General features: G+C 30.3%; 3 protein-coding genes across 3 annotated transcripts; all 3 read right to left on the bottom strand.

Moving 5' to 3' along the window:
• Positions 1-629: 629 nt before the first annotated feature.
• Positions 630-6,703, bottom strand: LOC114191183 (uncharacterized; the record flags this gene model as incomplete). The annotated part of the gene is given in 11 exon segments (XM_085675952.1): positions 630-1,374; positions 1,534-2,467; positions 2,531-2,761; positions 2,811-3,302; positions 4,371-4,397; positions 4,473-4,538; positions 4,627-5,202; positions 5,281-5,713; positions 5,767-6,193; positions 6,274-6,497; positions 6,551-6,703. Coding segments are annotated over 11 exon segments (4,308 nt in total), but the record flags the coding sequence as incomplete, so codon positions are not given.
• A 3,721-nt stretch (positions 6,704-10,424) lies between these two features.
• On the bottom strand, positions 10,425-12,365 carry LOC146884640 (uncharacterized). Its single transcript, XM_085675951.1, has 9 exons — positions 12,355-12,365; positions 12,099-12,184; positions 11,968-12,029; positions 11,539-11,597; positions 11,257-11,380; positions 11,133-11,174; positions 10,850-10,909; positions 10,680-10,739; positions 10,425-10,595 (listed from the first exon to the last, which is right to left on the bottom strand). The coding sequence occupies exons 1-9, from the start codon at positions 12,363-12,365 to the stop codon at positions 10,425-10,427; spliced, it is 675 nt and encodes a 224-aa protein (XP_085532077.1).
• LOC146884639 (uncharacterized) lies at positions 11,166-13,041 on the bottom strand. Its single transcript, XM_085675542.1, has 7 exons — positions 12,901-13,041; positions 12,549-12,816; positions 12,099-12,445; positions 11,930-12,029; positions 11,713-11,816; positions 11,440-11,597; positions 11,166-11,312 (listed from the first exon to the last, which is right to left on the bottom strand). Exons 1-3 carry the CDS (start codon positions 13,039-13,041, stop codon positions 12,405-12,407), a joined length of 450 nt encoding a protein of 149 aa, XP_085531668.1. The 3' UTR covers positions 11,166-11,312; positions 11,440-11,597; positions 11,713-11,816; positions 11,930-12,029; positions 12,099-12,404.
• Between the last annotated feature and the right edge of the window lie 892 nt (positions 13,042-13,933).

Here is a 13,933-nt window from a genome sequence, read left to right as displayed (position 1 = left end):
ATAATTTATTAGTTGAAGGGGATTCCATTAAGTTAGCAGTTGATAGAGAGTATGGAAAGATTATTCATGTGACGAAACTTTAGTATTTTTGTAACATCTGTAGTAAACGGTTGTGTTGTTTTACTGCAGGGATGTTTGTTAATTTGCCCGGTCCAGTTATTAAAGATCGTTAGTATTTTCTCAGTTAAAGAAGTTCGATTTTAAAACATTGTTATGGTTTTATGTTTTGTTTAGTACTATGTGGAACAATTCAGTTATTGTAAAATATTAATTTATTTTAAAATATCCATGTTATTGTTGTCATTTGATTTTGAATGTTTGTTTAAGAATTTCTTATAGCATTCATTATTGAGAATTATACACTGATGCATTATAAGAATGCAAAATAATATTTGTTATTATAAATTCATTTAAGTATTATAATATTTGAAAATATATTGTTATTTAAATAAAATGAATAAATAAAAAAGTTGAATTTCATTACTATAAATACGTACGTTTAATATAGTACGTATTTTGTTTGTATTAATTCTTTAATTTATTAGTAATTAATGGCATACGTTGATTATTTATGTTTTTTATTATAGTTTATGTATTAATGGCATACATTGATTATTTATGTTTTTTATTTAAATTGAAAATAATGATGAAGTTATATTATCACAACAGTTTTGGTAATGTACTATATCACATGGTTGGTGTTTATGATCAATAATGAGGAAATATAGAAAATGAAGATATTTAGATAGTATGAATGTCTTATAATTTTGGAAGACTTCTTTGAATACAACATTTGTTGTAGAAAGAGGTCTTTTCTCATTATCATGGATTAAGATCTTTAATCCTGATTTGCTTTGAACCCTAGAAACAGCAACGTACAATTGTGCATGGCTAAAAACTGAAGTTGGTAAGTACAATCCTACAAAAGCTAAGGATTAACCTTGAGATTTGTTTATAATCATGGCATAGGATAACATAATTAGAAATTGTCTCCTTATTAGCTTGAATAGCCATGGAGATTGGAATGGTGACATAGACATTCGGGAGATGTAGACCTCATTTGCATTTTTGTTTCCTGTAATAACCCTTGCAACAATGACATGATTTTCCAATCTTGTGATTATTAATCTGGTTCCGTTGCACAAACCTTCTGATTGATCCAAGTTCCTCAAAAGCATTATAGGGGCTCCAACCTTTAGCTTAATATTATGACTCGGAACTCCAGAACTTGTCAATGAATTTAGAAATTCTAGAGTAATGAATTCTACATCATCACTTGCTGATTTTTCATAATCATCTATTGAGTCGGCACTAAGATATTTTTTGGTTTCCCTTGCATAATATTATTTGTAATTTTTAGGACTGCAATGAAATGTATAATATATGAATATAAATATACACACACACATATATATATATATATATATATATGTATATATATATATATATGTATATATATATATATGTATATATATACATATATATATATATACATATATATATACATATATATATGTACATATATATATATATATATATATATATATATATATATATATATATATATACTAATTCATCAAAATTGGTAAAATATGAAATTATTTACCAGGAATCAAGGACAATACATAGTCATTTATTTGATCCACAGTCTCAATCCTACTAGCTAATATTGCTTTTGACTTTAAATAATTTTCGTCCGTGTAGTTTTGAAGTAGCTCAGGATATGTGGATGAAACTATTGCTTCAATAGGGTCATTGAATTTTGAAATCAAGAATTCTGGTGGAATTTCAATGTCAACAACTCCATCATTTGGTTCAGATAATTTTCCATCTCCAACTTTAACTATCCAATCTGAGAACTCTTAAATTTTTGATGTTGTAGATGTTTGCAATCCAGATTGTAATAATCACATATTCTTTGTTAATGTTAATACCTCACAGTGGTCCCATAAGTATGATGCATTAATGGTTGCATGGACAATGTCTGACCGAGTTCCTCTAGGAATGATTGGTAGTATCTGTTTAAAGTCTCCTCCAAAAACTATAACTTTTCCTCCAAGAATTGGATTGCTTCTTGTTTGGTCTTTCATTATGTCATTCAATGTTTTGTCTAGAGCTTCAAAACAAAATTTGTGTGTCATTGGGGCTTCATCCCATATTATAAGATGAGCTTGTTTTAATAGGTGTGCTACATCAGAACCTTGTTCGATATTGCAAATCAAATTTTCCTGTGTAGGTATTGGAATTCTGAATTTAGAATAAGTTGTTCTTCCTCCGGGTAACAAAAGAGATGCAATTCTACTTGATGCAACTGTTAGTACAATTTTGCCATGTGATCTTATTGCTGAGGATAATGTTTTCCACATGAACGTTTTCCCTGTTCCCCCATAGCCGTACAAAAAGAACATTTCTCTTATGTTGTTCATCACTGCATTATTGATCTTTTCGAATATTTTCTTTTGTTCACCTGCGTAAATAAAGTAGTTAGTTCATGATAGTATCATCTTAATCATATTACAATAACTGTTACCTGTCATGCAATTAAAGTTTCTTTCGAATATATTATGTTCTTCACGAACATTGTAATCAAGTTCAGAGTATATCAATCTATTGACACAATGAGCTGTTACAAATCCATCAGGGTAAGGCATAGATGAAAATTGCTTTAAGGTTCTTCTATTGTTTTGTAGAAGTTGTTCGATTTCCCACAAAGTCAAATTTTTCACAATTTCATTGCTGAGTTGCAGTTCTTCATTATAATGTATGAATTTTATAATACAAAATTTCGAAATAAATAATTCATTTATTATGGAGAAATTGTGTACCTAGATTGTTAGCTATTAATCTTTCCCTGAATAGTATTCCATCAGACAACCAATTCGAAGTTTTTTTCCATACTTGATTTGGATTATTGAGATTGTCAGAAAATAGCATGGTGACAAATAGTTTCCTCAGAAAATGTCCAGATCCCCAATCTTTTGCTTCTTTAATGGCTCCTATGTATTTATTATCATTTGCTAAGAATCTAGATGCTTCACAAGCATCTCTAAAAGTTGGGTACACAATATTTTTAACTGTTCTAATATCTTGGTAACACAATGGGCCTTTGACTACTATTAGCATTCTCCTTAGATAGAAAAGTTCTCCTGTGCTTGGCGGAACCCAAATTAATCTTCCAATTGTGTTTCCCATTTTCCCTTGTTTCCATGTTCTATCTTTTTTGACATATACAAACTTCGAAACTATCTGTGGATAAGTTAAACTTCTGGCTTCTTCATGCTTTTTGTTGCATTCCATCCAACCTGATGATGAAGGATTGACCCCAACCAAGGATGAAGGCACATGCTTAAGAAGACTAAGCATGTTTAGAAAGGAAGTTCACTAATCCCTCATCCCTTTCATTTGTGTTTGTTATTTTTGATTCCTTAAATTGACTTAGTTGAATCAACTTTAGTTGAATTGTTGACCTTTGACTAGGTTTGACTTGTTGACTATAGTTGACTTGACTTAAGCCAACATGCTAATCTATGTTTATTTGCTTTGTAGGTTAATTAGGAGTAAGAAAGCAATGCTAGGTGGCGCATGGTGATTGGGGAGCATAAATGATGTGGAGGAGAGAGTAAAGCAAAGGCATAAAGCATAAAGTAAAAGCCATGAAGCAAGTGTACCTATGTACCTTTTGTCTCCTTTGTTTTTAGCACACTTCGGCCAATTTTTGGAGAGATATGAGACACATTCTTTGTCTCCTTTTGTGCTAGAACGAAATTAGCCTTGCACACACCATAGTTGGCTCTTTTGTCTCTCATTTTTGTAACCTTATTTGACATAGCTTCTAGAAGCTAGGGTTAGGTTTTTGTAGAGACATCCTTAGGTATCTTTTATTTTCTTAGAGGCCCCTAAACTCTTCTATATAAGGGGTGCTCCTAGACATGTAAAAGGGTTGAACATTTTGAAGTAAAAACACTCTTGTTTCTCAACCATTTGTGAGAGTTTCCTCCCTAGGGAGTGAATACTTTTAAGCCTTATCTTGCATAGCAAGTGGCGGCACACATCCACTCATATTCAAGGTTGTCATGGCTTCTAGCCTAGCCTTGTAGTGGCGTGCTTCTCACATTTTTACCATTTCTTTCCTTTCCATTTTATGTTTTCTTCTTCCTTTAATTGTTCTTGGTTTTCTATGGTTTATGTGCTTTCCATTTCCTTTTTGTTTTGAATCAATCCATCATCTTCTTCTCTTGAGCTTTGTGAAAGGAACCTTCACATCTAGATAGCTTGCTATCTTAATGTCCAGTGGGAATTTTCAAAAAGCTTTCTTAAATAACTTCACCATATTCATAACTCTAAAAGAAAACAAGATAATCCTTCATCACCTGTGAACATGGATTCAACAACAATTGCTTTCCCTATTATATCTTCAATATGATCATTATCATTGAAGTAAACAGATTGCTCTCCAGGAAGATGGAAGTACAGTCTTTCTATGACAAGATTCCTTCCATGAATGGGAAACAAAAATATTCTCCAGCATACTTCACTCAGATATATATATATATATATATATATATATATATATATATATATATATATATATATATATATATATATATATATATATATATATATATATATATATATATATACAATCAAGATATTATTTGATCTCATATACAGGGTCGTGTAATGCAGTAGATTCATTAGTATTATTGACAATGGTTGTCGTAGTCCTGTTATAGCCCTTATTAATGTATTTGAATAGGTACTTTATAGAAGTACTTCTATTACACCATTCAACATTTATATGTGCTTGATATCTGAGTAACAACTTCGGGTTGTATGGAACAATATAATGGTTATCTAAAGAAATATCATTCTTTATAACCGTCGTGGAATTATCCCTCCTACGGTAGTGAGGAAAACCATCTTCAAAAATAGTAGTTGTTGCTTGAAATTTTTTAGGAAAAAACCGAGAGCATTTACCATTCTTCATGCACGAAAGTGATTTGTTTGCTATCCCACATGGGCCATGAATCATATGTTCTTTTACACATTGGTGTAATTTCGGATTCGCTATAGGGCATGGTATTTCAGCTGATATTACCTTGTCAATGTCATCTACCGTTGGATATTTGCTATTTGGGTGCAGAAAAAGAAGTAGATGTGCATGTGGCAGACCACGTTTTTGGAATTCAATTGTATACATATCTGTCAATGGAAAAACAATTAACTTAAACATATTCAGAATAGTTATTTCATAGTAATAGAATGTGGATAATTACTTACATGCAATAACTCTACCAATCAAGTGATTCTTAGTTAGGTCTGCAAGCAATTGACCAAATTTAATTCTAAAGACCCTTGAGATTATGTTTGTCCTATCAGCTGCTGTCAAATTCAGATTAGATAATGCCCTTCTTATTTCAGGCCATTTAGGATTGAATGTAAAGGTAACAAATAAATCTGGAAATCCAACATTACTACAAATAGCCATTCAATCAAAATATAGTTGATTCATAAATCTAGTGCTTCCAACAAAATTCGAAGGTAACACAACTCTTTTACCCTTGTTTGATCCTTCTTGCTCTGTAGTGGAATTTGGTTGACAAAGGTTGATGTACTTATCCACTCATAGCTTTGATTGGTTGTTCCTAACAAATGATAATCTCTCAGATTCTATCATAGTATAACCATTTACCACAAATTGTTGAAACAATCTCTTAGATCTTAGCAATGTTTGTGGTTCATTTTGTCTACTATGAATTCTAAAACAGAACCATTCTCTAATTGTCAGTCGATTTCTTTTGTGTTGGTTGAAATAGTTGTATCACGATGGCTAACATCGTGTCTATATCCATCTTCTCCATATGGGAACAGTAAAGGATACTGAAAACCTAAGTAACTAGTATGTAACTCATTAATTCTTTGTAGTTTTCCACTTTTGTTTTCCATTATAATATCCCTTGGTGAAACAGAATCAACATCACCAACTATCAATGCTACTACTTCAGAAACATTTGGAATATTATATATCCCGCCATCTTTAAATCTGTTAGCAATAAGTCGCAGTTTAAGAATAGCAAATTGTTGTTCTCTATAACGATCTCTTAGCATTCGAAATGATTTTGCATGAACATTATGCTCATCTAACATTGGTGTCAGTTTTTTCACAATTTCCACATCTATCTTGTTTTGATTCCTGAAAATACAAAGATATGAATTAGCAATGTAATATGATTTAATGTTCTATTATATAAGCAAATTATTCAATTCATTTACCTTAGTGATTGGATTCTATTATGAATTTCGTTCTTAGTATCGTAGATGTAGAGTTGGGCAAATTTTGGTAATTGTCCTGCAAGTGGAAGAAGACTTCCAATCCTATGGCAAGCTTGGCCTTGTATCCGCAGGTTAGGTGGACCATGCCCATTGTTATAACTGTTATCAACTTTGGCCCCAGGTGATGTAAATGCAAACATCATACTATATGTTTTGATATTTTGCTGATAATTTTTGTATTCATTTGAATTTGATTCAAATAATAGCTTCTGTAAACAATAGGTGGATCTTTCAACAAAGGCAACTGTACTTTGCCATTTCCGCAACATAAATGGAATTTTGGATTAGCCGAATGTGCATGTTTCTCAATCCTTTCTTCGTACCACATTGCTGCATTACAGTTTCTACATATAAATACTGCATCACCTATATTTGCATACAAAGTGAGACATCACACGTTTTATTAATAATCTTCATTTAAACAATGAATTTGTAAAAGGTCTTTAAAATGAACTATATTTCGTATCTTTGTATTGAGGTAGATGAATTCGAGGTCCCTCCAGATATTGAATTGTGTTCATCTGCATCATTATCTAATTCTGTAATATGGAAGTTACAATGATTATTTCAACAAATTTGACATAGTTATTATATTTATATATAATAAAAATATTCATTAATCCAAATGCGTTAATGATACCTTCAATATCATATTCAGTAACTGCATTACTATTGGTCTGAGCTGTTTGTTAATTTCCCAAAGAAATAGTAGGTATTGAAGATTGGTGAGAACTGCATTCCACATTACAATGTAACTGATTTTCTTTTGTCTGGCTTGAAGCTGCCATATTAAACTTCTCCAACAGACTTTGTCTTCTGAAGAATCTGTTATCTGAATTTGAATCATTATCTGCACCATGTATTGGTAAAGCATTGTTTATTTTGATATATTTATTCACAAAATGACTTGTGACATCACAAAGTGGGGTAAACATTCTTCTCTTAGATTGGTTTGTGGTTATGTTTGAACATTGTTCCCCATTTTTGTTGCTTATATTCTTCTGTTTCATAACCATTTTTCTTTTGAATCTTACATTTGCAGAAGAATTGTAGGATAATATTATCAATCATATATTAGAAAATTTTTATCTAGTAGATGTACCTGTAACAAAAAAATTAAATACATGACATAATTAGTTAATCTATCTCAATAAAATGATAAATGAATTAAGAAGTAGCATTTACCCATTTAAATAGCCTCTGAGTTTTTAGTAGATGTTGCAGCTTTGTTTTGAATTGCATTCTTCCATGAATATGCCCTTTCATTGAAAGATTTTATTTTTTTCTGGTTATATATGGATGAACAACCTTCATCTGCTATAAAGAATGCAATGGCACGAAAGTAAAATTCTTTTCTTATTTTATTAATGCAAAGATATGGTAAATTGTCATGTCAAATTAATAAAAGCTTGTGAGAAGAATGAGTGTTGTATGGTTTAAAGTCGAAAGTACAAAAAAAGTAATTATGAAAAATTATGTGATTTCTTGCCATGCATTTAATGACTGTTAGTTTTAAGAATCAGAATTTATATTTGAAGTTAAATTTGCAGCCTTTTCAAATTCCAGAGAAATAAATTGTTTTTCCTAAAAATTAACTAAAATGTCAGTTTTCAATAGTTATATATATATATATATATATATATATATATGTGTGTGTGTGTGTGTGTGTGTGTGTTTTCGTTAACATTACCACTTCTTCAGTCGTTTACCATCCCAAGAAATCCCTATTCTAGTTACCACTCAAATGGCTTCATCTTCTGGAAACTGCTCGAGGAACTTCCACCCATTTTGGATGTCCATTCTGAACCCTGATAAGGTAGAGTTCTTTTACTATGTAATTTCTTTACAATTCATTCATATGTTTTGGTTCAAAATCTGAACGAATCCAGATATTTATCGGATAAAGTCTTCATTTTTTTGAAAAGGGATTGATCAATGTGGGTAAAGATATTTCGTTTTAATATTAGGTGAAATCATATGATTTTTTCCTTACTATGTATGGGAATTCCTTTACCTATTGCTTTTCGATAGGAACATGTTTTGGATTATTTGCTTCCTGTTGATTGTATTTGTTTTTTGTTTCCTGTTGATTGTATTTTGTTATTACCATATACTTTAAGCAATACATGATTCATATAGAAAATAAGATGGATATGTTGTTAATGCAATATCATATCACATTTTATTTTTATTTAAGATTTCATAATTTTTGCTCTGTTTGTAGAATTACATAGGTATTGAACTGACCTTCTATTATTATTTGGAAAGGGAGATTCGTCTTAAAAACTTCAACTTTATTGATCCTGAAGGAAATGTGTTAGCAATTGAAATGGATGAATCAAATCTGCGTGAAGGAAATTTGCTGTCTTATTTGAAGTAGTAAGCTTATATAAAATAGGAAAGATGTCATTGTTAACCATCCGTTATTTAGGAGAAAACTTCTTTGAGTTAAGAATTTTTGATTTAGACTAATGAGATAGATTACCCTATTCCAAAGAAATCCAATCCCTTTCTGAAACCGCACAAATCAGTTAAGTTCTTCACGTGTTTCTCTGTATATTTGCTAGTGAAACTAGTAAGTTTTAATTTTTTGCATTTTAAATCATATTCTTGTTCACATATGTGGTGATATCTTTTGTTTATTGTTCAAAACAACAATACATTATACTTCACGATGGCTTTTCTCACTTTTGGGGACAAACATTTAAGTCCAACAACGTAGACACATATATGAAAGTAGATATGATTGATCCATTAGGGAAGAATCACGAAGTCTATTTTCAGGGATTATACTCCGGAAGGATCTATGTTAACAATGGAATTCTAGAAATCATATCCTATTATGAATTACATAAAGATCATGTCATATATCTTAATTATTTGGGGGATTACAAATTCCAGTTTAGAATATTTACTTTCACAGGGGATGAAATAATTTACAGTCAACCCCCAACGGTCAATGATGATGCTAGAAATGTAGAGAGTGATGATGAAAATTCGTTTTACTACTCAATGGAGAAGACTTTAACTGAGTACGACGTTAAATGTTCTTCCTTGGTATGTATATTTATCTAACTTAAAGTCTTGTAATACTCCCTACATATTTTCTGGTCGTAATATACTTTATTGTTTTAGTATTTGGATGCCCAGTTTGCTTTGGTTGCATTGGTGAGGGACAAGAAAAACCATTACCTTCGAAACTTCTTTGGTTGGTCGTTGAAATGTACAATAAGATGGACCAAAAGAAGATCATCAGAATGCTATTTAACTTGTGGATGGAAGTACTTCTGTTGGGAAAATGGATTCAAAGCTGGAGATGTTATTCGCTTCGGGGTCAATAAACAACGTTCAACAACTATTAATGTTGTAAAAGTTTAAAAACGCACTTTGTCTTTAGTGGGTTTCTATTTTGGTTTGAGTGTTTTGTTGACATTAAGTACTTTATGTTATGTTTTTAAACTTGAAACCTTTGTTCATAGTTGGACTACTACTTCACTAGCATATTACTTATATTATGCTTAATGTCGTGAACTATTTTATCACGAAAATGTACCGATTATAACTTCATGTTTTGATTTAATGTTCATATTCGATTGTAAGAAACCATTGAGTAAATCTATAATGTATTATAACTATATAATCGTTAAATAATTCAAATGACTTTGATCAACTTTTATATGTTGGACTACAATATTTGATTTATTTATTTTTATTTTGTTAATTCTGTAAATTATTGATAAATTTACACAATTTAAGCATTAAATATATCTGAAATTGGATTTAATTCTTCAAATAATCAACATTTTAGCATATTCAATTCATCTTCTAAGATCAACAACGTTATGTAAATATTAAAAAGTTACAACCACGACTTAGATAACAATTCACATTCCTATCCAACAAAGTTATGTAAATATTAAAGCATCGAAAATATTTAGAACAAAAGTTTAGTGACCTTCCAATCCAAAATTAAACAATTAAGAAGGTTATCCAGCATGACCATAGTTAAATGTATTTAATATGCCATTAAAGTTCGAAGTTATAATAATACAAAGCATAATAATTCAAAACAGACAAACAACACAGGAAGCTTAATTCTTCTCCTTCTTAATAGTTTTGATGCTCTTGGTGGATGATAGTTGGCCAGAATCAATGTCCTGGGAGGAATCACAGCAGTCCATATTAGTTGCCATAATTTTCTTAGTTGGGGTTTTCAATACATCATTTTCAGGTTCATTATCCGCTGTTGCGCTTAAACTCATCTGTAGAAATATTTAAATTTTGTTAACATTTGTTTATTAATAATAATTATCAGATTATGAAAGCTCAAATTATATGATACTTACTATGTCATTTTCATGGTCTACTACTAAATTACATACAGCTTTGCCATATAATTCAACAGTCTAACAATACAACAACATGAACAAATTAATGAATTTTGAAAAACTGAATGTCAATAGAACTTACAATGCCAATAGAACTAATTCGTAGATTAGTAAATAAAAGTACTTACAATGCCAATAGAACTGTCACCTTCAATATCAATCATGCTTTTATCACTACACTCAGCAATCTATTAAAAATAAAATGACAAAACAACAAAAGTTAAATTGATTTAATTTAAGAAAAACATATTAAAACAACCACAATATTAATTAAGTTATTACTTCTACCGGTTCTATCAGACTTTTTACATGATTCACTATATTTGGAACGTCAGTCATTTTTATCACAGAAGCACATATAGTTCTTGGTTGGGTTCAGACTTTAAATGCGAAAGTACAACCTAACATTACATCCAAATCATCAGGGAAGCACTTTGGATCATCTTCACCTACCTAGTTAGCAATAAAAACAAAAATAATTTTCATTATTTTGGAATGACAAATTAAATAAAATAGTCTAAGTGCAAAGGATTACCTCAACCATTTTCTTTTGTAAATCTGCGGCTGATATACCAATAATTCTTCTACACTCTTGATCCCACACAAAGAAGTTGGCAAAATTAAATGAATCATCACAAACTTGTAGTTGTAACCTATACCTAAATAAGATTCCAAAATTATAACAACACAAAACAATATGAAGGAAATATTTACATACTTGAAAATAGGCATGACATTTTCCATTTCACAATACGTGCATTTGAAAGATCTTGTTTCATAAGTCTTTTTATTGCAATGATTGCAAAGAAGGTAGAACCAGCCATCATTATCCAAATTGAACTTAACTGTGGTTCTGACAGTTGCACAAATAATTTCCTACATTAAACAACAATTCTAAATTACAGTAAATCTAACAAAATACGAAATCAAATTTACATAATAAATAACCTTAAATATATATATTTTTTTATGCATGGAATTTCAGACTAACCTTTCATTAAACATTTATACACAAATCTATCTGCATCACTATATTGGGAAGACTGAGTAAGTTGACTCCCACACTAGGTCATCATCAATTCATCAGGAGATATTCTGACATTCAATTCAAGAAAACAATAAGAATAAAATTGATTATAGAAAAAACACATAATTAAATAATTATCACTATATTACAACATATACAAATCGAAATTTCTATAACTTACTCCTTTAATTATGTTTTGAATTTAATAATCTCTGGAACATCATCATCCATGATTAACTTTGTACCATTCCACGTATTAGATACTGAAACTGGCCATTCTCCTGTTCAACAGAAATAATAAGTATTATTATTACTCATAATAAAAAATAAGTAAAATGAAAATTAAGTACCCGTTGCAGGTTTAACTTTGACTTGAGTAAGAATAACCACAAGCTTCTCGGAATCTGGTTTCTCATAATACCTTTCTAGAAACTTCCTACAATAATCATCCCATAATGTACAACAAACTACACCACCGTTGCAAATCACAAATTTCAAAACCCAAATAAAATAATCAATAAAAATATAAATAATCAATAAAAATATCAATATCAATATACATGAATATATTTCAAATGAAAAATAAATACAATTGTTTTTCATTACCTGAGGTCCATCAAAGAAAACATGACATTCTTGGATTAAACATTCTTAGACTACGACTTACTTTTAACGTTATCAACCCAACCAATCAAATCTAAAAAAATAACAAAAAAAATTATTCAGTGAAATAATAATAACAAAAAATAATAATAACAAATTATTCAGTGAAATAAAAAGATTCCATCTGTGCGACATACCAATCAACAAATCCGCATAGAAATTACCAGCTACTACTTCCAATATACTTTGAAATTCATACACCTTCTTCGGAATATTTGCAATAGGTTGGGGCTTAACAGAGGTGGCTCCAATAAAAAGTAGTTTAAAAGGGTGTTCACAAACCCTATATTGTCCATCATTCTTCAATATTTTGAAATTATGCATTATATATGTTTCACCCTCCAACAACTTGTCATCCCACACATCAAATTCTTCCTTCTTAACTACACAATGTATCTTGTCCCCCTAAAAACATGTAACACAAATAAAAACAAATACAAATTAAACACCTTCAAAAAAATATTAATGGAAGGAATATTAAATATGTACCTTTTGATCAATTAAGATCATCTCAAAGTGCACACTGGAATCACGGTTATTAACATACCAGTGATCAAATACTCTAACACCCAACTTTAGAGTCTCCCTCTTACCGTCAATATACTTGATCATATCGAACTTCTTCGCCATTACAACCTACCTAAGGGAAAAAACGTACTCCAAAACAGTACAATACCAAACAATCACAATATTAAAAACCAACACAAAACATAACAAAAAAAGAACATAAATAAACTCATCTTTTGAAAAGCTAAATGGAAAAAAAGCAACAAATGAACAAACACCATACCTGAAGCATTAGGGCACAGAAAAGAAAAACAGAACCAACGGCTAAAACAGTTCATAGGGTACATAAACAAAATGATAATGCAAAATGGAAGAAAGAATCACATGAAGAAGTAAAAAAACAGGACCTTTACACCAAAACATATAAATGATCGGAACAACAAAAATCAAAAATGCACCAGGAATGATTAAAGATGAATGCTAATGCAAAACAAAAACGATGAATAAGCTAAAGAAGTCAAAAAATACGTCAAAGGCCAGCAAAAGCAAACAGGAAACCACAATATAAAAAAATAAAACCAATCAAATACCCATTTCAAAGATGTAGACAAAAAGCAAGAACAAATGGAAACAAAACAACAAACGAAGAAAGAAGCAAACCCGAAACATTAGGAAACAACAAATAAAAAAAAGAAACAACTGTTATAACAGGTAATGGAAAGAAAAAATCACTTGAAGAAGTAAAAAAATGGGACCTTAACACCAAAACCTATGAATGATCGAAACAAAAAATAACAAAATACAACAGGAAGAGTTAAAGAAGAAAACCTAGTGCAAAACGAAAAGAAATAATGAACTGAAGATTAAAAAAATACCTTCAGAAACCCAGCAAAAGAAGAGCAAAATAAAGCGATCAGGGTTCAAATGAGCGGAATGGAAGACGAAGAGAAATGAAATGTACCTCCAACTACTACCTAGAAGCTTCTTAAATCAAAATGCAGTCTGAAATGAAAGA

Source organism: Vigna unguiculata, chromosome 7 (genome assembly GCF_037176805.1).
Source record: "Vigna unguiculata cultivar grain cowpea cultivar isolate G323 ecotype 2 chromosome 7, ASM3717680v1, whole genome shotgun sequence".
Taxonomy (NCBI): Eukaryota; Viridiplantae; Streptophyta; class Magnoliopsida; order Fabales; family Fabaceae; genus Vigna; species Vigna unguiculata.
Note: the sequence above shows the minus strand (reverse complement) of the source record. Positions and strands in the feature narration are given on the sequence as shown.

Bases quoted from the DNA above. Each gene is read 5' to 3' on its own strand.
- LOC146884639 (XM_085675542.1), bottom strand. From the start codon at position 13,041: ATGGCGAAGAAGTTCGATATGATCAAGTATATTGACGGTAAGAGGGAG. The intron at 12,817-12,900 runs GTACATATTTAA...ACATGTTTTTAG, and splicing joins TGATCTTAATTGATCAAAAG to GGGGACAAGATACATTGTGT. The intron at 12,446-12,548 runs GTATGTCGCACA...TTATTTTTTTAG, and splicing joins CTATGCGGATTTGTTGATTG to ATTTGATTGGTTGGGTTGAT.
- LOC146884640 (XM_085675951.1), bottom strand. The intron at 11,598-11,967 runs GTTCCAGAGATT...TGTTTAATGTAG, and splicing joins AGTTAATCATGGATGATGAT to GAAATTATTTGTGCAACTGT. The intron at 10,910-11,132 runs GTAATGTTAGGT...TATTTTTAATAG, and splicing joins GCTTCCCTGATGATTTGGAT to ATTGCTGAGTGTAGTGATAA.